This window comes from Rhinolophus sinicus, linkage group LG04 (assembly GCF_036562045.2).
Source record: "Rhinolophus sinicus isolate RSC01 linkage group LG04, ASM3656204v1, whole genome shotgun sequence".
NCBI lineage: Eukaryota > Metazoa > Chordata > Mammalia > Chiroptera > Rhinolophidae > Rhinolophus > Rhinolophus sinicus.
Window position 1 is genome coordinate 185,676,188 of NC_133754.1, and position 27,648 is coordinate 185,703,835.

The 27,648-nt window shown below is 49.4% G+C and overlaps 1 protein-coding gene across 1 annotated transcript in view; it reads left to right on the plus strand.

Annotated features, from left to right (window-relative positions):
• Positions 1 to 27,648, plus strand: part of CFAP77 (cilia and flagella associated protein 77) — a 119,497-nt gene that overhangs the window by 60,646 nt on the left and 31,203 nt on the right. Inside the window, exons 2-3 of the mRNA XM_019728904.2 lie at positions 4,102 to 4,201; positions 4,741 to 4,969. Of these exons, the coding sequence (XP_019584463.2) occupies positions 4,102 to 4,201; positions 4,741 to 4,969 (329 nt within the window). The remainder of the gene's footprint in view (positions 1 to 4,101; positions 4,202 to 4,740; positions 4,970 to 27,648) is intronic.

Genomic DNA, 27,648 nt, shown 5'->3' on the forward strand with positions numbered 1-27,648 from the left:
TGCCAGTCTAGAAAGGTTGGAGGACGTGAGAAAACCAGCCTTGCATTCTTAGAGATTTCCTGATGTCACCCTGCCTCCACCATCACCACCATATAAGTCTCAGAAACACAGTCCCAGAGAACCCTCTGGGAACCAGTAAGTTGCTTGTGTGCTGCTGCTGTTTCTCTTTCGTTGTGTTTATGCAGTACTCGTCTCCTGGAGGGATAGGGAAAAGCCATTGCTTTCTCAACGTCTGGCCGGAGTCACAGGCGAATGGGTGCGAAGGTTGCCCACATCAGGTCAGGAAACAACAGGACAGCACCCCTGAAGCCTCCTTGTGCTTCCCTCTCAGCCACTCTCCCCGCCCAAGGGGACCCACGCTTCTGACTCCCCAAACCCGATGAGGCGTGCTTGAGTTTGAACTTCATCTGTGTGGAGCAGTGCCTGCCTTGTGTGTCCGGCTTCTTTCACCCCACACGTGGCGTGAGAACCACCCGTGTGGTTGTGTATAGCTGCTCCCCCATTCTCACTGTTGTACAGCAGGGCTCCTCAGCCTTGCCACTGCTGGCATGTGGGGTCAGATCGCTCTTTGCTGTTGGGGGTGGGGCTGTCCTGTGCTCTGTGGGATGTTTAGTGGCATCGCCGGCCTCCGCCCACCAGATGGAGGGTGGTAGTACTCCCTCCCAAGCTGTGACAACCCAAAATGTCTCCAGATATGACCAAATGTCCTTGTGGGGGGGCGGGGGGAGGCAAAAATATCCCCCAATTGAGAACCACTGCTATGGAGTATTCTATGGAATGATTATGTCACCACTTTTTTATCCACCGTGATGGCCTTTTGGGTTGTTTCTGGAACTTGGTTCTCACAAATGGAGCCACTATGAGCATTCTCATGCATATCTTTGGGAGAACACGGGCTCTCCCTTCTGCTGGGTGTCCAAGAGGGGGTGATCAGGTAGGCATATGCTTAGCTCTAATAGATACTCTAAACAGTTTTCAATAGTGATTGTACCAGTTCAGACTCCCACCAAGTGCATGAGTGTTCCGGTTACTCCACATTTTCACCAGACATTGAGTTTTTATGTTGCATTTCCCAGAGGTTGAGCACCTTGACGTATGAGTCTTGGCTACTTAGACATCCTCTTAATGAAGCGCCTATTCAAATATTTTGCTCATTTTGTTTTATAAGATCTCCTGCCTTTTCCTTATTGATTTGTAGCAGCTCTTTATATATGATGGATAAGAGTTCTTTGTCAGATACATGTATTGCAAATATCTTGTCTCACTCTATGGACTCACAGATTTTTAGAGCTAGAGGCAACCTGGGCTCCTGTCATGAACCTCCCCTGGTGTACTTAACTGTCATTAGTTGTTCAATTGTCCTTTTTGTAAGACGATGAATGTCCTAATGGCAGGGGTTACGCATCTTCTTTGTTCACCTTTGAACTCCAGGCACAGGGCTTGGTGCAGAATAGGTCAAAGATAAATATTTGTGGAGGGAAAGAATGAATGAACCTCCCACTGGGATGATTTTTGCAGCAAAGCCTTCTGTGTGCTTCGGCAGTTGTTGATTCTTAGACAACCCTCGCTAAAAAGCGTGGAGAGCCTGCCTGATTCCCCGCCCCCTCCACCCGCCCAGAATGGCAGCCAGCTCCTGAGTCTGTCTGTCGGTCCTCTGCCAGCTGGAAGTCTGCCCACCTACACCTGCCCTGAGGGAGGGGGGCCTCTCCCGGAGAAGTCACATTTTAATTAACTTCCCCGGCAGTCACCAGAGAGGCCAGATCATTTTCATAAACAAATGAGAAGCCAGAGCTTTGTCTGCAGCTCAGAGTGAGTCGTGTGCAAGGAATTCAAACAAACCACCCAGCAGAGGCCCCACGCACCCACCTGGAACTCAGAACTCCGGAGCTCCCGAGAAAGGTCAGGGCCCAGGGTTTGAGATGGGAAAGAAGAGGGAGCAAACTGATCAGGCTCTGTGTAGAAAAGAGCTGCCAGAGTCTCCAAGTAGGCACTTCATTCATTCATTCATTCACTCATCATTCAACCCCTATTTACTGGCATCAGTTCTATGCTGGTCCCTTGGAAAAATAGGGGTGAAAATAGAAAGACAGGGGGCCTATGGGGACTCTCTGTACCTTTAGCCTAATTTTGCTATGAACCTAAAACTGCTCTAAAAAAGAAAGTCTGTTTTAAAAAAAATTTTTTTAATTAACCTTTAATAAATAAATAAAGACTGAGCAAACCGTCTACTGGGGGAGACAGACATTAAACTGATTATCAGGCAATTAACAACTTAATCACTTTGTAATTCTTAACGGCTTTACTGAGATATAACCCACACACCCCACAATTCACCCATTTAAAGTATACTGTCTAATGGCTTTTAGTATAGTCACAGAATTGTGCAACCATTATCACAGTCAATTTTAGGACATTTTCGTTTCCCCCCGAAAGAAGCCCCACACCTCCTTAGCCATCACCCCCCACCCCGATCGTCCCATTCCACTCCCCCTCCCAGCTGTAGGCAATCACTAATATACCTTTGTCTCTGTGGGTCTGCCTATTCGAGACAGGTCATGTAAATGAAATCCTACAATACGTGGTCCTTTGCGACTGGCTTCTTCAATGAGCATCATCATATCGTCAAAGCCCATCCCTGCTGTAGTAGGTATTACTGTGTAATTTTGAAAGTGCCCTGAAGGTGGCGATGAGAGCCCTACGGTGCCACACACAAGGAAGCTTGTCTGGACTGAGGGCAACCTGAGAGGACTTCTCAGAGGAAGAGGTTTTCATCACAGGTATTAACTGAGCACCTACTATGTACCACAAAAAAGAAGAAGGTGATAGAGTCTATGGCTCTGGCCATGTAGGACTTTTTCATCCAGGCAGGCTGGCCTGGCATGTCTGTTCATAGAAATCCAGGTCACTTAAGTCCTAAGCCCCAAATAAGCAGAACAGATGGTAAGAGGCACCAGAGACAGGTGAGGGAGAGACCACTGTGAACCTGAGGGAGCTTGAAGAATGACAACAAGTAGGGAGGGCAGGCCAGGAGCAAAGGGCATTCCAGGAGGTTGGGCCACCCACGGACCCCTCAGGGAGGGGAGTAGGCTACTCCGCCAAAACCACAGGGCCATGTGGGGGAGCCTGGGAGAGGCAGCTGCAGGGGTGGATGGTGGAGGGAGCAGGGCCTGGACTGCCAGCCCCCGGGAGGGGTTTATTCCAAAGGCAGTGATGAGCCATTACAGCTGCTCCCTGATCATCTATCTACCTCTACGTGCCCAGGTCCCTGGGAGCCGGAGAGATGGAGACGTAGATGAAATGGAAGGAGAAAATTAGGACTGACAGAAACGTATGCAAAACTGAATATTGTGTCTAGAACACAGAACCCAGCAGATGCTCATCGATGGTGATGAAGATGATGGCATTCTAAGCACCCTCCAGGGTAGGGTCTCTGACCTTGGGAAGCTGCTGACAGGGAGTGTGACCAAATGCCTAAGAGCTCCAGCCCAGAGCCCAGCCACACCTGCATTTGAAATCCAGCCCCACTCCTTAGGAGCCCCAGATAATGAGATAATGACTCCGCCTCTCTAGGTCTGTTTCCCTATCTATAAAATGGGGGGAATCAACATGGTGGAGAATACAACAATTTTGTTCCTACAAACCCCTTCTGGTTGGGGGGAGGGTGGGGGCGTCAGGGAGGAGTTCACCAGAGACCCAGAGAGTGAGACTAGCTGTTCAGCTGCCAAGGGCGACAGTGAGCCTTGTCACTGGGTAGGAATAAAGAGGCAGGAAAGATGCCCCCTCCTCGACGTGGCCTCCAGGTGAGTCTCCGGGATCGGGGCCCTTCAGCACATCCACATCTGAGATGTTTCCAGCCGGGCAGGCCTAGGCTGGACGCCAAGTACAGCTGCTCGGAGCAGGGACTGCATGGCCCTCTCTCACGGGACCACCCCGGCGTGGCTCTGCTGCCCTCACTGGCCCCTTAGCGTGAGCACACAGTCAGGTGGCTCAATGCCCGGCCACACTCGGAGCACCCGGTGACTCCCCATTGCCGAGTTTATCATAACAGGGTTGGTCTGAGATTCCACTCCTCACCTTTGTTCTCTGTCCTTCTCCCAACAGGCTGAACTCGGGAAGCCCCGGGAAAGAAGCTACAGTCTGCCTGGAATTAATTTTAATTACGGACTCTACATCCGGGGACTGGACGGAGGGGTCCCCGAAGGTGAGCAAGCACGCTGTGGAGCCCATGGGGCTTGAGCTCTTGACCTAGGCTGGCCACTTGGCAGTTGGCCACGCTCCAGGCAAAGAGCCCCGGGGCCTGCCCCGCAGCACAGCTCTGGTAGAAACCACAGCCTGGGCTTGGCCAAGACGGGAGGACCGAGCAGGGTCCAGGTCTACGGAGTCAGGGAAACTGCAAGGACCTCAGCCAGTGCGGAACCTTGTCCTCAGGCAAGACACTGAGCGCGGTGCCACTAAAGCTGCAAGTACAGAACGCGCTCGGGATTGGGTAGGAATCAAGGTTAGGGTGCTCACCCAAAGAGGTCACGGCCAGGTGAAGCCAGCTCCAGGCAGCGCTCAGGCTCCCTCTGGAATCTCTGGGAATCCTGACCCCTCCCTTTCCAGGAAGCCAAGCGGGGCTGTTCTACTCCAGGTTACTGGGAAGGTACAGGACCCACGGGCCCCCGTTTCTTCCTAGACGCCAGGGATTGCTTTACTTCCCAGACTGACCTCTGCACATGGTCTGTCCCTCCCTGCCTTCAGCCATCGGACACTGGCATGTGTTTAAACAGCAGCCCCCCTGCCCCCACGAGCTGACCCGGAATTACATCGCCATGAATCGCGGGGCCGTGAGAGCTGGCCTGGTAACTGCCCCTGAGAACCTCCTTTACCGTCAGCTCAATGACGTCCGCATCAGTGACCAGGATGACCGGAGGATGAAGAAGGAACTGCCCTCTCTCCCTCCAGATACGACATTTGGGATCCGGTCACGGTAAGGCACTTTAGGCTCCATCCTCACCATAGGCTGTGATTAAGTTAGAGAACAGTATTGGGAGCATGACTCTTGACTCCAGGGAGGGGCAAGTGATCCAGGCCCGGCCAATCAATGTCTTTCCTAAACCTTGGTCACAGCGATTGGTTCAGAGGCCGACAGGTGACTCATGCCCCAACCCTGGCAGGCATGACATTCTCTAAAAGTAAAATGTGGTTGCATGTCCTCAACCTCAACGCAAACTGCCTTTCTTTTTTTTTTTTTTTTTTTTTGAGGGCAATTTATTGGCTCACATTATTGAAAAGCCCAGAGGCAGAGCTTGGGGCATAGTTGGATCTAGGCAATCGAGCCATGTCATCAGCATTTGGTGCGTCTCTCCATGTCTTGGCTATGCATCCCGGTTTGGGCTCTGTTCTCGGTAAGCTTCTTCCTCTCGTGGCAAAATGGCCAGGAGCAGTTCCATTCTGATGTCCTATCCTCTTAGTGACTCTAGTGGGAAGAGCATAGGAACTATAAAATCCTTGAGATCAAGATTCTTTGGTGCCGTGCCTATCCCTGAAACAGCCACTGTAGGGTTTGTGAAATACACTGATTGGCTAGTCTTGGGTCACATGTCTGCCTTTGAACCAATTGCTGAGGCCAGGGGATTCTGATGTTCTGATTGGCCAGGCCCGATCCCTTGCCCCTCCTTGGAGGGGGTGTGGTTGGAATCAGTTCCCACAATCCACGGGGGGTGGTGTAGAAATAGGGGTTCTGCTCCCAGAAGGGGGACTGCAGAATAAAACAGCAAGCAAAATCAGCAGGGCTACTTAACCCACACTATATCGCAGCATAAGCTTATCATCATTACAAAATTACTGCTATTTGCACATTGCACAGTACAAATAAACGAAAGAACTGCTCTCAGCCAGGAGCAAGTAGCCTGGGACCTCCAGCGGCCCAAAGCCCCACCCAGATGCCTGTGACTGAAAAGCCAGTATTTGGCTGCTTTGTGTAGCAGTGCCCTGCTTCGCCCACATCCAAGGCCCTTGGCAGTCCATCCCCAGCCTGCCTTCCTTCCCACCTCTCGCTGTTCCTAGGCTGATACCTTCCTTTGGCTACGCCATCATACTTTCTTCTCTTTGTTTTCAGCTGTTCCTTCTTTATTTTTTATTTTATTTTTTTCTAATCATTTTTTATTGTGGTAAAATATACATTAAGAGTCACCATTTTTAAGTGTGCAGTTCAGTGGCATTAAAATACATTGACATTGTTGTGCAACCATCCCCACCATCCATCTCCAGAACTTTTTCATCGTCCTAAACTGAAACTCCGTCCCTGTTAAACACTCACTCTCTATTCCTCCCTCCCCTCAGTCCCTGGTAACCACCATTCTCCTTTCTGTCTGTGACAATTATAGATGCCTCATCTAAATGGAATCATACAACATTTGCCCTTTTGTGTCAGGCTTTATTTCATTTACCATATTGTCTTCAAGGTTCATCTATGTTGTGACTGGTGTCAGAATTTCCGTCTTTTTAAAGGCTGAATAGTATTCCACTGTGCGTATAGACCACATTTTGTTTATCCATCATCCACTGATGGTATTTAGTTTGCTTCCACCTTTTGGCCATTGTGAATTATGCTGCTGTGAACGGGTGTACAGATACCTGTTCGAATCTCTGCTTTCAATTCTTCGGGGTACATACCCAGGAGAGGAATTGCTGGGTCATATGGTAATGCTGTGTTCAATTTTTTGAGGAACCTCCCTGCTGTTTTCCCCAGTGTATGCCACCATATTTTCATATGCTTTTCCCTCTGCCTTTTCTCACCATCCTAACTGGTAAAACCTACTTGTTCTTCAAAGTTCAGCTCAGCATCATCTCTTCAGTGAGCTTTCCTACCTGCATGGCCTCACATCTCTCTCACCAGAAATGCATTTCTATTCACCAGCCCTCAAAACCTCGAATGCGACACCACAGACACATTGGACAGTCACTTCTGGATTGCATGAACTAATCGTCTGTACACGGTCCTTACCCCACCTTTGATACAACGCCCCAAGGCAGCCCCTGCAGTGCTGGCTATCTCCTGGACTGCCCCTGCCCCGCTCACCTGCAGCCCCTCAGCACGTGTGCCCTCCTTGCCCTTTTTCTCACAGACTGCCAGGGTGCAGAGGGACAGAGTCCCCGCTGTGCACCAGCTCACTAGACTTGTCCACGCTGGTCACCAGTGTCTCACAGACAGCCTGGTGTGGTGAAGGAGCCCTGGCTGCGTCAGCCTGGCGTCCTAGTCCCAGCTTTGTCTCCAACTCTCGTTCCTTCCAGGGTTTCCATTTCCTGATCTGTAAATATTAACATTACAAAAATTACAGCATCACCCAGCATTCTGGGACTCTCAGGTACGTACTGTCTCCATGTCAATTTCATTGCATTGTCATTAAAACCCTGTGCAGGCAATAGGTAGAGTTACAGACAGCAAAGGCAAGAAGAGAGTACTTGACCTCCCCAAGTTCATACTTGACCTCCCCAAGTTCACAGCCAGGCTTAACCTGGATTCTCAACTTAGAGTGCTGATATTGAAAAATATAAAATATTGAAATACGCAGATATCAGCGGTCACCTGATTCAAAGCCCTTGTTTAAAACAGGAAAATAGAAGCTCAGGCTTGCCCAAGGTCAGACGGCAAGTTGTGACCAGACAAGATCCAGGTCTGGAGCCAGGCTGGCAGCTGCCTGTCCAGGGCTCTTCTTCCATGTCTTGCCTCCTTGGGACAGAGGTGCATCGTGAACACCCACAGTTTCTGGTACTGGGGCAGCATTTTCCCACATACAGTGGAAAAGCTGAAGTCAGCTGGGATCAGAAAGGATATCCATTATCATCTAGCTTTCAATATAAAATCTTCAATTGCTATAAAAATCGAGTGGCTACAATTCCAGGGAAAGGACGTGATGAAGTGCCTGCTACATCTTCTGTGATGGTAAATGGGCTTTGCATATGCAAATTGAATGGATTTTAAAATGGTATTTAATGACAATTTTCGTAGCGGACGTTAACATTAATTGCACAGAAATGAAAATGTTGCATTAGGTTGCTGTTAGCAGCAAATACTGTGGCCATAAAGCTTTATCTTTATCAGCAGCAGCCCTTTCTGATGTGACAGGGCAGCTCAGCAAATTGCAAGCAAAAGGGCTTTTATGGAACAAAAATATCCCCCACAGCAGGCCCAAATCAACATCAATTTCGCTTTATTTCTTCGTAAATGGAGGTTAAATGGCTGCTGGAAAAGCTTTTACGGAGATGCCCAACCTGCCCGCAAAGCCCCTCAACCTTACACCATGAATGCAAAGAATAGCTACAAAATCATCGCCCCCTTCGTAATGGGGCTATTACTTTAAAGTTATGGGGCCAAGGCCCATTCTCTAATGATCACCTTTTACGAGCCTCCATTGTATTTATTTCTTTACTTTAAAAGCATGTTTAAAACCGAGTCCGATTACATCCGACTACCCGAGGAGTTGTTGGGGTGATTTGGTCCAATAAATAAATAAAGAAACAAACGAGCGCCATTGACTGAAAACTACAGATATGTAAGGAAATAAAGTCCCACCTCAGACTAAACACACGAGAAGCCCACTGGAAGCTAAGGACGCTAACGAGAATGGAGGTTGTAACTGCCATGTGACATAAAATTCTGACCACGGCTATTCCCCCTGCTCCCCCCCCAATATCAAATCTTCTTGTCCTTTATATAGTTCACGATGGACAAAATAAACAGATGTGAGAGGCAGCCCACACCTCCATCCACCTGCCCACTCAACCTTTCAGTACCAGATGGGACCCAACTGGTGATTATTCAATTACTTCCTTTCCAGTTAGCCAGTTTGTTCCCGGTCCACACCAATTTGTTACAGATTGTCACTAAATTGGAAAGGTACATTTCAACCCACCAGCCTCTGTGGCTAAAAGGAACTAAAGACCAAAGCACATACCTAGCAAAGGGGGCCCACGTAGACATGTCAACCCACAGAGATGTTTGTCTGGCCCCTGCAAGAATTGAAAAAGAAAAAAGTTTGAATGAGTTGCCACATTTTAAAAGTCAAGAGATTTCATATAAACACCTGGATGTCTCGGTTCTCTTACAAAGTCAGAAGCCCAGGCGACCTGGGTGCACATTCCTGCCTGGCCCCAGGGGCCAGGGCTGAAGCCAGCACCCCTTTGGGACAGAGTCCCTGAGAGCTCTGCTGTCTATTCCAACCTCCACCCAGCCTGGCTGTCTCGTTTTCATGTCTGCCTGGTCCTAACGGGCACCGAGTTTGCAGCCACTGGTGTCCACTTGTCATCTGGATCCCTAAGCTAAGAGCTGCCTCCTTTCCCTCCGATCATGGTAGGTCAGCACTAACAGAAGCTGCTGCAACTTGAGTTTCCACGCAGCAGACATTTCCCATTAGTTCTCTCAGGCAGGTGTCATTCTGTGTCCGTGACAGGCTAGGAAACAGAGGGTGCAGGCCCTGCCCAAAGCTGCTCGGTGGCCGAGCCTGGATTTGTACCCCATCTGGCTGGCCGGCTTTGAAGACCGCACCTCTAGCATCAGGCAGCTGGGAAGAGCCCGTGTATTCTTGCTCTACTGCTTCACTGTCAAATCTCAGAATTCAAGTCAGGGAAGAATTTTAAATTTTCATTACCAGTGTGTAAGGCCGTAACGCAGCTCTCAAAGCATGCTGCGACCCAAGGTCCATAAACAGACATGTCTGGAGGCCAGAAATGTAACTATGAAAGAAGCACTTAATTATTGATGCATTTTAATAAGTGTTTGCAAATGTTCACATGCCCTTGGCACATCTTAATAGTTACTGCTCCTAATTGGTCCAGCATTGTCGATTATGGTAAGTCAGAGACGGTGAGGAGGGGAGGAGAGCGAGAGCTGGGCGGCAGCTGGCGCTGCTCCTGACAGGTTCTGGGCACCCAGGGCTCTCCCACTGCCCTGCCTGGGAGCCTCAGGCCACACACAAAGGCAAGTATGCCAGCAGGGGGATCCATCACCCCGTCCAGGAGCAAACAGGCCCCTGCAGGTCAGTGTGTGACATGAGCCAGATGAAGGTGGGTAGACCCGGCTTTGAACTAATACTGGCAACTATGTATTATTGTTACTATTACATGTCAGACATTGAGCTGAGCACTTCAGATCCATCCTCTCCTTAAACAACTCGGAACAGCTCAGTGACTGCCAGGTTGGAACTCCTACATCCTCATCGGACAGAAGAAGAGACAGAGGGTCAGAGGAGTGAAGTCATTTGCCCCTGGCTGCTCCACACTGGGTTGGGGATTGGTCTGGCCTGCACCCCTGTGATGGTGGTGCTGCTCTGCCTAAGAAACATGAGGATGGAGGGAACCCGGGGTGGTGGGGGGGGGGGCGCTACCTAAGTTTTTTCTGCACTAGAGCTGAGATAGAATATCTGCGTGTTGTGTAAGGCTATCCCATCTGGATCTTTCTGAAAGCTTTAAACTTAATCTGAACACATCCTAAGAGCCCAGTGACTTCCCTCTTGATTGTCACTTCTCTTCACCTTCACCTTCAGTGGCCTCCTACTTCCCAATAAACAAACTCCTTGATGGCGCGTCCAGAAACTTGATGGCCCTGGAAGCTCCAGGCCCGCTTTCGCTCACCCCAGCACCCTCAGTGTCCTCACCCCTGACCGCAGTGCCCTTGCTGAAGAGGTCCTCAGGAAATATTTGCTAAACAAGTGCATGAACATCTGACCGCACTGGGGTCTGTACAGGAAGCCGCTAGCAACATGCCACGTTGACAGAATACTTAGTTAACCCACCAATTAGTCTAGTCTAGGCCCCTCCAGTGCCGGTGCTGAACATGTTCAGACCATGGGAAAATAAGACGCAGGAGAAAGGGAGGCGATGCTGCCAGCCCACCATTCTGTCTGAGCGGCTGCTCGCCCAGCTATCAGATGCATCATCAGCCTGACACTGACAAATGTGGAGGATGGAGGAAATTCCACAGGCTGTTAACAAATGTTTGCTGCCTGACAGGTGTTTTGAATCTCTCTGCCAAGCAGATTTATTTTACAAATTTACAATAGCCCCATCAATCACTCTGGGTGATTTTGTTTCTGCTGAAGCCATCGGCCAAAATCCAAGCCACCCACCCAAACTCCTATACAATAATAATACGCCCCAATCTGTCCCAGAGATTGACCACAGTTCGACGATGGGGAGACCAACTCGGGATTTATTCGCGGCCTGAAACCCGGCTGCATGAAACGGGCCGACCACAAGGGGGAGTATGTGCGCCTCGCAAAGACCCCCTCATCTCACCTGAAAGGCATTAATACATCCAGCCCGGCAAAGATGCCCCCAGCCCCGCCCTGCAGTCTGCTCTGCAGCCCTGACAGCAACTGTAGTTAAACACGACGGTTGGACTTAACAATTTATCGACTTTGTGAGGGTGCAAAAGCGATACACATTCAGAAGAAATGGTACTTTGAATTTTGGTCTTTTTCTGCGATGTCAGGCAGCAATAGTGAGCCCCAGCTCCCAGAAAGTCTCAAGGGTCAACAAGCGATGCTCTGCAGTGTAGTGGTAAATGCATTATCCACTTACAATGTTTTCAACTTACGGTGGGTTTATTGGGACATAACCCCATCATAAGCTGAGGGGCATCTGTAGTTCTCTGCTTTGTACCAGTCTTCTCCACTGGACACTCAGGCCCTGGAGGGCAGGGAACAATGTCAGTTTTGTCCAACGCTATATCACCAGAGCCTGGTACATAGCAGGCACTCAATAAATATTTGTTGGGGAGCAATATGGTACAGGGCCTTTTAAGGCTTTGAGGCAGAGTTATTGAAAGTGAAGAAACAGCCCACTCGAGACTCAGAGAGAGAGAGTCCTGTCATTTAATAGACTCTGCTGTGTTCCCCATCATGGTGATGCTGCCTCAAACAGTTACTGTGTCCCTTGGCCAGATTAATAGAGGTAGCAAGTCCAGAACAAGGGAGGTGACTTTCCTACTCTATTCTGCTGCTCAGATCACACTTGTAGCATCAAGTTAAAAAGTGTGAGGAATCATACATTAATGGAAGGCTCATAAACAGGAGAATGTCCAGAGGGGAGACATCAGGATGGTGGTTGGGATGGGGGGAGAAAGACCACACCACGTGCAAAGAATATGAAAAGAATGAGGTCTTCTTGCTGAATAAGAAAAAAATGCAGACAGTCCTAAACTCTCTAAGGCTCTGCTAGGAGGACAAAACAAGGACCAGTGTGTGTTTTGGCGGGGCAATACTCATCACTAACATTTGCAGAGCCCTTGCTAAGCGGCTGACGGGCACAACGCTGAGAATGTTACATGCATCATCTCATTAAATCCTCACCACTTTACCAAGTAGAGGCTATTATCCCCATCTTATATGTGGGGAAACTGAGGCTCAGGGAATCACTAGCCCAAGGCCACATGGCCAGTCATGACAGAGCCAGGATTTGAGCCACGTCCCCTTCCAGAGCTGCTGTCTGTATCCACAGGCTGCGCACTTCCGTGAGGCAGAGCCAGGCTCTGGGTGAGGAAGTCATTTCTCATCCCGAGCCCCGGCCATGATGGTGCAGCTGCCTGTCGTGGAGGGAATCCCCAGCAGTGGGGTGGCATCTACAAACAACAGCTACAGCAATGAAGAGCCAGTGCTGACGAGCACTTAGTGGGGACCCGGCTTTCCACAGAGTAACCCAATTAATTCTCCATTTACCCACGAGGAAACTGAGGCAGGCACAGAGAAGTTATGTCCCTTAGCCAGAGGTCACAGCTGATAAATGGAAGCGTGGGGACTCGTGTCCAGGTCGTTCACTCCAGGACCCTCACACTGAGCAGTAGGAACAGATTCTTACAGGAGGCGGAGGTGTTGGCTGGCACCCCAGATCTGCACATCACCCCAAACTGGGTCCAACAGGGGGCCCCCCTTCCTCCTCAGAGCCAGCCTGCTTCCATGGACCTGATCTGGAGGGAGTTTTGTTAAAAGGGGCCCAGGCAGGGAGATGCAGCTGGGGGAAGGTGTGGTCTGCGGACCCTGTCTTGCCCCCCTTCCCTTCCTGGAAGCCCAGCTTCCCTGGGACCCCGGCCCAGCAGCTCCCGCTCCAGCTCCATCCTCTCCCAAACTCCTGCTCGCGCCTTCCTCCAAGGCAGCTTTGTTGCAGGGCCAGGGAGGAGACATTTTTCATGCTTTGCCTTTTCCCCTCTCAGCTCTCCTGCGGCCCAGACAGAGATTTATTCCCGGCCCACAGCTCATGGCATTTGGAGCAGGGAGGGCTCAGGGAGGCGCTGATGGGCCGTAATGGATAGGGCTGCTGCTCCCCCGGGGCCTGTCCTGCTGGAACCCCATCATCCATCAGGAGCAGCGGGGCCAGGGTCAGCGCGCTAACGAGGCTGCGAGGCGGTGGCCGCTCCCCCTGGGGCCTCCCCGGCATCACATCACATAGGCTCAGGCTCCTGTGTTTGATTTTTCCAGAGTTGGGCCTCACCTGCCTGCCTCAGTGGGCAAAGCGTGGGGAGTAGGCTCCGTGCCTGGGCTGGTTATGGGCCCCTTCTCGCCTCTGCAGCCTCTAACCTCGACACAAGGGTTTCTGGGATGCGGCTGGTTCTGCTCCTCTGGTGACACGGTGGCCCCCTGTGACATGGGGCATAGAAGAACTGGTATTGTTGGGAGCCAGCCAGACCCCCTGGCACCGCGTGAAGAGCCAGGACTTGAGCCAGACACATCACCCCACATCCTGCTGCCACACCGACTGACCAGAGAGAATGAGTGTGTCATGCCGAGCACCAACCAGCTCAGTCCCTTTCCCTCAGGAGGCCCAATGGAGGCAGCCAATCGTGCTGCACCCCCGTGTCCTGCATTAATTTTGATTAATAGCAATACCAGCTTCCGTTTCCTAAACTCACGTGACCCTCAGAAGGACCCTTTAGGTGGCAACTCTCTTATCCCCATTTTATAGAGGGGAAAACGAAGGCCCAGAGACACTTGTCCACAATCACATGGCCACATTTGTTATCTCCACCTATGCTCTGTGTTCATCTAGTTCCCACTTGTGCTGGGCATTATGCCGGGTGATACTGAGAGGAAGTAAGACACAAAGTAAAACAGGCAACAATCCGTGTTGTTTCTGGGTGGGCAGAGGAGGGTGGAAAAGAGGGCACAGGGAGACTTTGGGTTACATCACTGCAGTATCCCCACTGCAGTATCCCCTGGGATATAGTAGGTGCTCGATAAATGTTTGTTGACTGACTGCATGAGAAAGAACAGATGGCTTGCTTGCGATCCAGCCCCAGTGTTGGGAACAGCCAATATTCCAATGCCAAAGAATGCATGAGATGACTGACTCTTTCCTGGGCACAGACTTGTCAGGCACTACTGAGCTCCAGCTGTTAGTTTCCTGAGGCCTTTGTAAGAAATTACCACAAACCTGGTGGCTTAAAACAACAGAAATTTATTCTTTCATAATGTGGAGCCCAGAAGTCCAAAATCAAGGTGCCACAGGGCCACACTCCCTCCGGGGGCTCTAGGGAAGGATCCTTCCCGCCTCTTCCAGCTTCTGGTGGCCCAGGCATTCCTTGGCTTGTGGCCACATGGCTCCAGTCTCTGCCTCTGTTGTCATATGGCCTCTCCCCACATCTCTCCTCTTTTGTCTCTAATAAAGACACTTGTCATTGGATTTGGGGCTCACCCAAATAATCCAAGGTGATTGGATCTCAAGTTCCTTAAGTTAATGACATCTGCAATGACTCCTTTTCCAAACAAGGTCACTTCACATTCATAGATTCTGGGGGTTGGGAAAGGACATCCCTTTTCAGGGGCCACTCACCATTCATCCCACTACAATATCAAAGCATCTTAACATAAAGTCCTGCATTGTAGAAATCGTTGAGTTTTGAGAAAACCGCCTTTAGAATTATTATTTTACAATGGCTGGCCCTGGAGTTTTGTTACATGTTGCCCGTTGTAATTTTGAAATATATGAATATATGAAAGTGGTGTGTAATCAGTGAAGAGTTGTAATCAGCCAAGTGATGACAGGTATAAATGCTTTCCTGAGTAGCAGTTACGCCAGTCCTATCTTTATGTTTATGAAGAAACTCTCCAAACAAATAGAAAAGTTCAGAAGCACCATAACTAGCTCCAGTGAACCCACCACTCGGATTTAATGATTTAACACGTTACCATCTGGCCGCATTTGCTTCCTATCCTTTTCTTTATTGTTAAAGAAGTAAAGCAATACAGCTTGAAGCCCCTTCTCATCGCTTCTCAGCCCCACGCGTTTCCCTCTGCTCCCCGGGGACCATCCTGAGCTTGGAATCGGCAAGCTTTCCATCCAGGTTTTCACATTTTTGCTATACCATTAGATGTCCTTAAGTAATGTGTATTATTTAGTATGGTTTCAGCCATACAAATCACTTTGCGTGGTGCCTTGCTTTTTCACTCCCATTTGCAAATGTTACCCTGGTCAGCTGTCTGCGTCTCCCATCGCTGGGCATCCAAGTCGTTTGTCCTTCCCCCTATGACCTTACACCTGTGCAGGATTTCTAGGGGTCGATGTCCACAAGTGCAGTTGCTGGGCTGAAGCGTGACCTTCTCAGCTGATGCTGGACACCCCGATTCTTCTCCCGGCGCTCTGTCCACCAGCCTCGCCACCTCCCTGGCAGAGCAGTCCAGTCGGCTACTCTCCTTTCCCCCAGGCACTAGAATCGCCCTGCACAGTAGATTCCCCCCAAGGGGCCTAGAGGATATTTGGTTCTTAGCCACATCCATTTGGCTTCGTTGAGCCTTTTCTCTCCGGAGGGGCAGAGGTGGGTGTACGCAGGGAGAGCTCCCAAGTTTGGGAAGCGGGCGCTCCAGGTCGGGAGAGGCTTCCTGAAAGCAGTCCAGCTCCAATGCGGCCTTCACTTCACCCACCACTGGGTGCCTGTGCAGGGAGCTGCTAATTGAATTCACCCTTGTGAAAAATGTTAACAAATTGCAAATGACCTCTTAGACAAATTTAGAAGTCAGGAGTGTGCTGCTAACTAAGCCTCCTTCCTCTGTCATTAGCTTTTATGTTGGATCCACAAACAATTAAAAACTAACCACAAGCCCAGAGGTCCTCTTCTCTAATTAGCTCTAAGAGTCCTGCCACGAGACAGGCTGTGGCTGCCTCAATTACCACCCCTTCCTCCAGGCTAGTTAGAAAAGACAGGCCCTGGGGCCAATGACGGACAATTAAGCAAAAGGCAGTGGGGGTTGGGAGGGAATGAAGGGGCAGCAGCGGTCCCTTGGGGCCAGAAGTGGCTGGCCAGCCATCCCAGATGGAAGTGCTGGTGGCAGCCAGGTTGGAGGGTGGTCTGCAGGAAAGGCTCAGAGATGTAACCTCCTAAGGGTGCCAGAGACCATGTTGGCCAGAATTACCTAGAGGGTGGGGAGTACCCCCCAAATAAAATGCAGATGGGTCAGACTGTCTAATGGCGCTGCCAGGCATCTCTACTGTCAGTAAATTCTCAGGGTGATTCTTATTCACCCTCAAGACGAAGAGTCTCTGGCCTCAGCATGATGAGAGCAGGGAGACAGTATTAAAATGCAACTTCTCATCCAGTCCCAGGCCTGTGTTTTCTGGCTCGAGGGCAGTCGGTGGCAGTGATTTCCCAGGGCACTGGGCACTCGCCTTTGTGAGCCCCTTCCTCTGTGCTGCTATAAAGATGAATCTAATCCAGGCTGGATTATTATTTTTTCTTCTGATGTAAAAAAGAATTAAAACATTTTCATGGTTCCCCATGAAATGTTGTCCCCTGGGGCCTGGTTTTTTCCTTCAGGTTCTTCCTTTAAGGGAGTTTCTTCCTTTCTCTCACTCTCTCCGTGTCTCCCGGTGCCCTCCAGCCTCCCGCTTTTGGGAGGGAAGAAAGATGAAGGCAGAGGGAGGATGGGAAACTCGCCTCGAAGCCCAAGGACTCCAGACTCAGCAGGCGCTCTGGGCACACCTTACATCTCCATGGTCCTCCATTTTTTCATCTGTAAGTGGGATTATTACTACCTCCTCCTGTGTCAAGAGAAATGGTGGGAGTTCAGCAGTCCAGAGTCGTTTGAGCTTTGGGGAAGAAAGAGAGACACCAAGTATTTTTGTTATTTAGGAGGCATGGAGCCAGGGTACAATTTCCCAGGCCTGCAGCAGGCTGGCAGGTTAGAGGGCAATGCCAGCCCTGCATGAGGCAGCAGGGAGCAGTGGGGACTGCGTCAAACATGAGCACGTGCCTGGTCTCAGGGCGGCAGCTCCAAACAACTAGTGTCATGTGAGGATGTGGGCCCAGTGTTACCGGACAACCTAAGGCCTCATCGAGGAAAGCGAGCTGTTTGGATTTTTATGTGAATTCTTCTGATTTTAAAAATATATAGATATTGGTAACAAGAGTTTTAAAAACGTTACAGGCCAAACTCTGCAGGTCTGCAGGACAGGTACGGCCTCGAATCTGCTATTTGCAACCACGTTCGTGCAGCATTGCCAGATACGGGTCCTGAACATGTTATTCCATCTCGTTGATCTCTGTATCCATAGTACAATGTCAATGTCAGTAGTTCTTTATCAATCAGTTTCTTTATCAATAACACGGGGCGGGGGGGCGTGTGACATGATACTAGTTCCTATCTAGCAGGAGTCTTGTAAGGCTGAAATGAAACGGTCCCTGGCACATGGGTGCAGGGGGAGGGCAGTGGGCATGGTTAGAACAGGAAAGCCGGTGGGATCTTTGTGGTGATGGACTGTCTTGTGTCTTGACTATGGTGGTGAGTACTCGAATTTACATGTGATGAATTTGCATAGAAATAAATACACACACGAGTCCGAGTAATCTGGGGACATCTGAATTAGATGGGTGAATTGTCTCAATGCCAATATCCTGGATGTGACTTTGTCCTTTAGTTTTACAAGATGTTACCATTGCAGGAAACTGGGTAAGGGATACACGGTACCCCCATATTATTTCTTACAACTGCAGTGAATCTGCCATGACCTCAATTAAAATTCCGATTTAAAAAAAGCAAAAAATATGGATTTAGCGGTGGCTTTAGTACTATGTGGGCAATCTTAGTCAGAACTGCTTGTTTAAAAAAACACACCAAAAAACGAAAAACAGCGGTGCAACTTCAGGCACAAGTAACGTGCTCGGGAAATGGCCACACAAGTCACTGGACAGTGACAGATGAGCCCGTCCGGGAAGTGCATGGTCCTACTGTTGGAGATTGCAAGGCCTTCCTTCCGAGGCCCCACCCAGCGCGAAGGAACACGTCGGGGAGATGGAAGACAAGTCGGGCCACTGTCGGGTGTCTCCCCTGCTTCCGATTTTGATTTTGAACCTCTGGGAGAAGTCCAGCCCTCCAGCCTCCTCCAAAACCAGACCGCCCGTGGCCCACGGCATGCTCTCAATTTCACGCCAGCCTCAGAGGCACTGCCCATCCCCAAAGCCACTGTCCACTCCTTCAGCCCTGGAGGCTGTGCGGGTGCCCTCGCCTCTCCCGCCCTCTGGGACCACTGGCACATTAGAGATGGATTTTAATTTTATTTTAACAAAATAGCTGTCTCTACTGGAAGAAGCATCAAGCGCCAAATAAGGACCCGTCTGGAGCGGAATCACGTTGAACAGATCTCCGTACTGTCATTGATTTTCCAGGAAGAAAAAAATTGCCTCTGGCTACTAAACCGAATTAGTAGTCACTGATGACCAATTATTTTAGCCCGCTGTGAACGGAGAGCCGTACTAAAATCCGGTTTGTCAGACCCAAGGCTCCCTTCTCAAACACCTTTCAACAAATGTGTACCTGAAGTCCCTCAGAAGGTTCCTACAGCTTCCTCTCCTCCGCCAAGTTCTCCAGCTCCACAAAGTTTTAATGAGCAGCGAAGATGAAGATGGGTTGCCATGAAAGGGGCCCCCTCTAATCCACAGAGCACTCTTTGGCAGAGAGGAGCCGCACGGGCAAATCAGAGCTGTCAGCCCTCATCCCCCCCGCACGCACAAAGTGTCAGCCTAATGTTTGCAAATGATAATCTCCATTCCCCTTGCTCTTCCCGGTTGCCTTCATCGGAGATCAACCCCTGGTCTGGGGTATCAATCGCGAGGCAGCCGAGATGGATTTGATTGAACTAATTTGAAGTATCTTGCAGGCCTATCCCGAGTGGGAGCTGCTTTCCCCTCATTGTATTCCCTGTTTCCCACTTTATTAGACTTAGTTTTGACATGGTTCTGCTGTTAGTGGGAATGTCAGGCTGGTGAGGAACTTTTCCAAGCGGTTCCTGCCAGGTTATCAGCGATAATTTGTCGAACCCACAGCGGTGGCCTAAACGTCCCTGAGGGGGTCTGCTCAGAAACTGAGGACGCCCTAAGCCTGAGCGCCTGAAACCCCCAGGGTGGGGCCAGCAGGGGGGCCAGGACAAATTGGCTTCCTTGTGTGGAGGGAAAACTGAGAAGCAAACTGTAGAAGAACACAACTTAAGTCGACCAGCCAGGCACAGAGCGGGACCAGCGGCCAGGCCACCTAGACAAAGGTGACTGGACCAGGCAGACCCCCCGCTGTGAGGTCCAGACACACAGCCAACAGTTAGGAGCACCCTTACAGCTTGGGGACCCCGGACTTGGAGCCTGGCTCTGCCACCTGGCTGCTCGGTGTCCGTGAGCAAACCTTGGGCAAGTTGCTTGATTTCTCTGAGCCTCAGTTTCCCCATCTGAAAGCGGGAATGTTCATCTTCACTTGCAGAGTTATGAAGACTCACTGAGACTGCAGCTGGAGTGCTCAACAGCTGGCTCCGTATAGTAAGTGCTCATTAAAATGGGAGGTATTTTTGGATTGCTGTTATTCTCCAGTACCCATCGGGCCAGTAGAGGGCTGGGAGGCGTGGCACCAGCCAAGCCTCATTCCCTGTCTTTGTTCATGCTGAGCCCTCTGTCTGGTCCTCCTTGCATCACTTCCCCTCCTGGCCATCTTCTGCTCATCCCCAAAGACCTTTCAAAAGGCTCAGAGGGGACTTTTCTCATCGCACACCCTTGCTCAACTAACCGTTCTCTCCTCTGAGCTCCAATGGCCATCTCCACACTGGCACTCGGCCTTGGTACTGCAGGGGGCAAGGCTGCTGGGCAGTACACCCACACGCTTCCAATGCGAATGCAACATGTCACTCACTGACTGTGCGGTTTTGGGCAAGACAATGGACTTCTCTGGGCCTCCGATTTCTCATCTGTCAAATGGGGATATTAATATCTGTCTCTAGAGTTGCCCTGAGGATGGAGGAAGCAGGCAGAAAGTGTGGACATCCTGACACGGAGTCTGGGTCCCGGAGCCATCACCCCATCACTGGCTGTGTGGCCCGAGCCGAGTCACACGACTTTTCAGACTTGGATTTTTGTTGTTGTTGTTGTTGTTGTTGTTGTTGTTTTGCTTTATTCATTGCAGAAGAGTCACATAGAACCAGGTAATAGACAGGAAGGGGAAGAGCCCTTGCCCCTCCCACCGTGGCAGCCCCGCACCCCAGGGTCATCACCAGTGGGTCTTCCAGTCTGTCTTCCATGCATTCACGCCTCTGTGGATGCTCTTACACGTGCATAGCTCTCTCCCCAAACTTGTTTCTTCATACTTGACACGTCTCAGAGATCTTTCTGGGTCATTACCCCTATGACCACTTCATTTTTTCTGGCAGCCATGTAATATTTCCTAATAAAGACACACACTGTCGCTGGTATAAACGTGACCAGTGCGGTGAACAAGTGGGAGCCGCAGGGCAATTTGAGGACACGTGTGTTCTCCTTGCCTTGTTCAGACCCATTCTCAGGGTCAACGTCCTTCTCGGCCCCTTTCCCAGGGGAAGTTTCAGGCATCCACGACTTTTCTGGTCACTTCCAGTTACAAAAGTCCATCTCGGTGCTCTAGTTAACGTGTCTGGTCTGATGTAATAGTCAAAACTTCCAGCTTCATTGGGAGAAAAGTTTCTTTCCTCCCCCGGCTCAGTGGGAAGCTCATGGGAGGGGCAGAGTGAGCCGCTCTGTGACCGCCTCCCCCGCTCCGAGGCTCCAGGGTGAGCAGAGGGCGTTACAGCAGGGCCTTGGCTTATTAATACCTTGTGCAATTAGATCTGGAACCTTCCATTTAATATTCTTTCATTCGTTCTTATGGAATGAGACTGACCAACGGCATATACACTTTCCTTGCCCTGGTTTAGGGTCAGAAAACGAATTGGGAGGCTTTTCATAAAAGGTTCTGGAAAGCCCTGGAATACTTTGGATAGGGAGGTGGGGAGAGCTCAAGTGTACAGACGTCCCTGAGCCTGCTAGCCAGGGCTCTGCTAGATGCACTTCAGTCAACTTTGATCTTTTGTGTTTTCCTAGACAAACCATCCACTTTGTTTTGGTTTTTACATTTATCAGCATAAAGTTATACGTTATAGTGTCTTATAATGTAAAAAAATATCTGATTTGCACTCAAGGGCAGTTCCAGGTTTTGTGGGACCTGAAGCTTATTTAAGTTTGGGGCTTTCTTTAAGAAAAAATATTCAATAGCCCAGTGGCTTAGGCAGTTGAAGCTCCGTGCTCCTAACGCCAAAGGCTGCCAGTTCGATTCCCACACGGGCCAGTGGGCTCTCAACCACAAGGTTGCCGGTTCGACTCCTCGAGTCCCACAAGGGATGGTTGGCTGCACCCCCTGCAACTAACAACAAGGCAACTGGACCTGTTGCTGAGCTGCGCCCTCCACAACTAAGACTGAAAGGACAACAACTTGACTTGGAAAAAGTCCTGGAAGTCAATAAAGTCCTGTTCCCCTTCCCCAATAAAGTCTTTCTTTTTTAGATTTTATTGGGGAAGGGGAATAGGACTTTATTGGGGAACAGTGTGTACTTCCAGGCCTTTTTTCCAAGTCAAGTTGTTGTCCTTTCATTCTTAGTTGTGGGGGGTACAGCTCAGCTCCAGGTCCAGTTGCTGTTATTAGTTGTAGGGGGCACAGCCCACCATCCCTTGCGGGAGTCGAACCGGCAACCTTGTGATTGAGAGGACGCATTCCAACCAACTGAGCCATCCGGGAGGCAGCTCAGCTCAAGGTGTCGTGTTCAATCTTAGTTGCAGGGGGCGGAGACCACCATCCCTTGTGGGAATCAAGGAGTTGAACCGGCAACCTTGTGGTTGAGAGCCCACTGGCCCATGTGGGAACCGAACTGGCAGCCTTCGGAGTTAGGAGCATGGAGCTCCAACCACCTGGGCCACCAGGCCGGCCCCCTAATAAAATCTTTTTTTTTTTTAATTCAAAATCATGAATGCAAATTTAGGCATAAAACTGAATACTTAATTAGAATGAGAGAAGAAATCTGAAAAAATTAATATTTTAAATAAGCTGACGAATACTACAGACCACAAAATCCAGAAAACTCACACAATTTTAGAAAATTGTCTGACACACCCTATGTTCTTTTTTCCCTACATAATTTGACTCCATATTCTTTGATTATCTCTTTTGAATGACCCTAACTTGGTAGTAGTCTTGTATAAAGTAGAAAGCTATTTCAGTCTCCTCTCGCATGCTTGATTGCATTTAAAAATATTTTACTTTAAATAATAACTTCCAGATTCACAGGAAGTTATAAAAATAGTACAGAGAGATCCTGCATACTCTTATCCCTTTTCTTCTAATAATAAAATCTTACATAACTATGGTGCAATACCAAAACTAAAAAATTGACATTGGTACAATACACAGACTTCAGATTTTACCAGTTTACCTGCACTCATTGGAGTGTGTGTGCGTGTGTGTCTGTCTGTCTTGTTCTACGCACTTTTATCACATATGCAGATTTGTGTACCACAATGAAAATACAGAGCTATTCTGCTACCTCAAAGAGCTCCCCCACACTACCACATAGTGACCCCTCGTCCCTGCAAAATCCCAAAATGTTATATGCATGGAATCGAAGGCCATGTCACTCAGCGTAACGGCCTTGAGAATCATGCAAGTCGTGTGTGTAGTAACAGTTGGTTCCTGCCCATTGCTGGGTTGTATCCCGCAGCATGGACGCACCGTGGTTTGTTTAACCATTCACCCATTGAAGGATATTTCGGTTGTTCCCCGTTTGGGGCTATTACAAATGAAACTGTTATGACCATTTGTGTATAGGTTTTTGCGTAGACATAATTCCCATTTCTCTGGAATAAATGCCCAGGAGTGCGATCCCTGGGCCCATATGGTGAGTGTATGCTCAATTTTTTTTTTTGAGAAACTGCCAAACTATTTTCCAGAAGGGCTGTACCATTTTACATTCCCACCAGCAACGTATGAGATGTTTAGTTTCTCTGTGTCCTCATCGGCATTTGGTATTGTCACTATTTCTGATTTCAGCTGTATTAACAGATGTGTACTGATACGTCATCATGGTCTTAATTTGCATGTCTCTAATGGCTAGGGATGTTTACTATTTTTCCATGCACTCATTCATCGTCTATCTATCCTTTTAGATGAAATGTCTCTTCACGTCTTTTGCCCCTTTTCTAACTGAATTGTTTGTTTGTCTGTTTTGTTGAGTTTTGAGAGTTCTTTACATATTCTAGGTAGGAGTCCTTTGCCAGATAATGTGGTTTGCAAATATTTTCTCCCAGTCTGTAGTTTTCATCTTAAGAGGATCTTTCACAGATAAAAAGTTCTTAATTTTGAGGAAATCCAATTTATCTATTTTTCTGTCACACAGATCATGCTTTTGGTGTCAAGTCTAAAAAGTCATCATCTAACCTAGCCTTCAGTCCCAAAGATTTTCTCCTTCATTTCTTTAAAAGTTTTCAAGTTTTACATTTAAATCTATGATCCATTTTGAATCAATTCTTGCGTAAGGTGTGAGACTTAATTTGAGAGTTGTTTCTTTTGTTTTTGCCTATGGCGTCCAGTTGTTCCAGCACCATTTATTGAAAAGACTTTCCTTCCTCCATTGAATTGCATTTCCATCCATTTACTTACTTTCGCTAACTGTAACTCATAGCTAGCCTAATTTACAATACCCTGACTTGTGAAAAGCATATCGCCTAAAATTTTGCCCAGTCCCACTTTTTCTATCTCTTTCCTCCTTCTCTCCTTCCATCCGTCTCTCTCTCAACAATAAATAATTATTGAGAGCAGCACTGGGCCAGTTCACAGCAGACGTAAACCATTCCTGCTCTTCTGGTTTGGCATTCAATGGCCGAGACAGATTATCAGCCAGTCAATGAATGAAGGAGTGTGGCCCTGCATGGGAGGTCACCCGGGGAGAGCCACTGGAGGATGCGCTGGTCAGGGACGAGCCTCTGAGGAGGTGACTCCACAGCTGAGACCTGAACACAGAAGCAGCTGAATTTCAGGGAGGAGGTGGAGAGGGGAGGGCTTTGCTGGGCATGGCAGGGAGTCTAGGCGTCGCCTAAGGAATGGGAGGCCATCGAGGGCATTTTAAGGAAGGGATGACGTGATCTGATCTACTTTCTGAGTTTCCCCCACATCAGACAAGCCTCCCCCACCTTTTTATCCAAGTTAATGAGCCAAGTAGAAATAGGCAAACCCTGCTGGGTCGGCGTTAGCCAGTCAGGGCTCAGGGGTTGTGTGTCAGCAGGTTTGCCAGCTACTCTCCCGCGCTGAGCCCCTCCCTGCCTCTTCCCAGGTAATAAGAACCGCTGGCCAGAGCAGGACACAAAGACGGTCAGCGCAGGTGCAGGAGGGCTGTGAGGTAGGTTTGTGGTGATGTATACAGTGGGGGCTGCTGCGAAGATAGCTTTTCTGTGGTGAACGGCCTCTTGGGGAAGATAGTGCCGCTTACCATCTAGTGTCATTAGAAAGCACAGCTATAAATTAGGCTGCTCAGAAGCATGGGGTGTGTAATAATTAAGTAATAAAAGTCGCCACAGGGGTAAAGGAACAGGAAAACAAAGAGCCACTGTTTGTAGCGCGTCTCAGGCTGCTCTGTGAAGACACCTCTGAGCCTAAGTGGCATTTCAAAGCCACTGAACTTCCACTCAGATAGAGTCCAGGGTCAGCCAGGCCCGACGAGGTCCGCATGTGGGGAAGCAGGGAAGCCATCCTGTAGCAGGAGCACAGACGGAGTGGGCGGGTGGGCCGGGGATGTCCAAAGTCCAGTCCAGCAAAGGGCAGTGGGGAAGGGAGAGGACTGGGGCTAATGGAACCTGACACTCGGTGTCTGCCAAATGTCACCACCTAGGAGTGCAGACCCACATGGTCAGAACTTCCACATTTTCAAGAGTCTGGAAAGTTGGGGTTTTCTTAATGTAAATGTCATGCAGGGTCTCTGGTCCTGCTCCCTGCACGAGAAAGCAGGATATGGTGAGGCCAAAAAGGAACACCCACGGAGCCATGGATAGGGGAGTCATACCACTATATTCTCACTGTCGAGACACAAAAGCAAACATCTGTCAGTACCCCATCGAGGGGTCTTCCTGCACCCCAGTCTCGCTGGCAGCGGGGGAGACACAGGAAGTAGGATCCACACGATCTGCAATCTGCCGTCCACACTTGCTAACCGCAATCCGCAGTCTGTTTCTCTGGCAACCAACCAACCAACCAACCAACTAACCAACCCTGTAACATAGCCATGGCAGTTATATTAGTGGCCAACGGCTCACTGGTTATAGCTGATGGCCAACTAGTCACAGCTGATGACCATCTACTACCCAAGCCAGCACCTTTCCACGTGAGACCGAGAGCCTGGAAACTGCTCTCTGGGACTCTGTCCCCACAGTAATGTTTAGGGGTTGACATGGATTTCAAAGTCTTTTGAGACCATCATGCACACCAAACCAAACACAAAGACTAGCTCAAGGCTGGCGATCTCAGGTCCTCACCATACGATCTCAGGGGTCGCAGTACCTCCATTTGCTCATCCTTTGTCTGTGAAATAAGGGGTAAGAGCAGAGGCTTGGCCCTTTCCTGGGGTGCTCGCGCATCTGAAAACACGATATAGGTTGTGGCCCCACCCCCCAGTGTCCGTGCACACCTGCACAGAATGCTCTCTGCAGCTTCCTGGGACTTCAGGGGCTAGGGACCAGTCACTCAGCCGGGACTTGGTGACCGCTGAGGCTTTAAGCCTCAAATGTGGGTCCTGGATGTAGCACCTCCACCGCTCCAGACTCCCTGACCCAGAACGTGCTGAGAACAAGCCTCCCAGAGGTCCGGGGTCCATGCACACAGCATAGTTTACAGAAGGCAATCTGTGTTTCCTTCTGCTATAAAGGGCTCTGTGATTTCCAGTCACAGGACCTTCTCTGGCTGCCGCTCATCTGCATAGCAGTTTCCTTTGGTGTTTCCCAAAGTGTGGGCTGAGGAACCCCTGTGCATTCCTTTCCTTGGGCTGCTATAACAAATAACCACAAATGTGGTGGCTTAAAACAACAGAAATGGGCCAGCCCGGTGGCTCAGGCGGTTAGAGCTCCATGCTCCTAACTCCGAAGGCTGCCGGTTCGATTCCCACATGGGCCAGTGGGCTCTCAACAACAAGGTTGCCGGTTCAACTCCTCAAGTCCCGCAAGGGATGGTGGGCTCCGCCCCCTGCAACTAGCAACGGTAACTGGACCTGGAGCTGAGCTGCACCCTCCACAACTAAGGCTGAAAGGACAACAACTTGAAGCTGAACGGCACCCTCCACAACTAGGATTGAAAGGACAACAACTTGACTTGGAAAAAAGTCCTCGAAGTACACACTGTTCCCCAATAAAGTCCTGTTCCCCTTCCCCAATAAAATCTTTAAAAAAAAACAAAAAAAAAACAGAAATGCATTCTGGACCAGTTCTGGACCAGGCCAGAACTCCAAGATCGCGGTGTCAGCAGGGCCGTGCTCCCTCTGGAGTCTCTAAGGAGAGTCTAGTCCTGACTCGCCCAGCTTCTGGGGGCCCCAGGAGCTCCAAGGCTCGTGGCAGCATCACTCTGATCTCGGCCTCCGTCTTCACATGGCCCTTCCTCTTCTCTCTGAGTCTTTCCTCTGTGAGTCTCTTATAAGGACACTTGTCATTGGACTTAGGGCCCTAAAAGGCATTTCATTGCTTATTCCATCTCAAGATCCTTAACTTGACTATACCTGCAAAAGCCCTTTTTCCAAATAAAGTCATATCCACAGGTTCTGAGAATTAGGATGGAAACATATCTTTTGGGGGCCCACTATTGAACCCACTATACCCTGTATCAGAACTACTTCCTCTATTCACTAAAACTGCTATTTCTTGGGCCCCCATCCACTTCCTGAATCAGAACCTCTGGGCCTGGGTGATACTTAAGCACCACATTCTGACAACCTCTGGCCCAGAGAAATGAGGAAATAACCAGCTCAGACTTGAATTGAGTGGTGGAGAAGGTGGCTGAGACTGTTGAGGAGCCAAAGGAAGAGAAGAAAGGAGTGAATGGGGGAAATAATAAACTTTAGTCCCTGGTTGTTGTTGTTGTTTTTCTTTCTGTTTAGTTCTTATTCTGAAACTTTTCAAACACGCACAAAAGGGTAGCAATAGTATACAGCAGGAGCAACCTTCACACCTCACAACTTCAACCATTATCAATACATCCTGCCATTCTTCTGTCATCCTTTTATTTTACATTATTTTATTTTTATGTGTTTTGTTATTTCCTGGAGTTTCTCTTTTAAAGCAAATCCTAAACAATATATTATTTCACCCGCAAACCCTTTCGTATGGATCTCCAA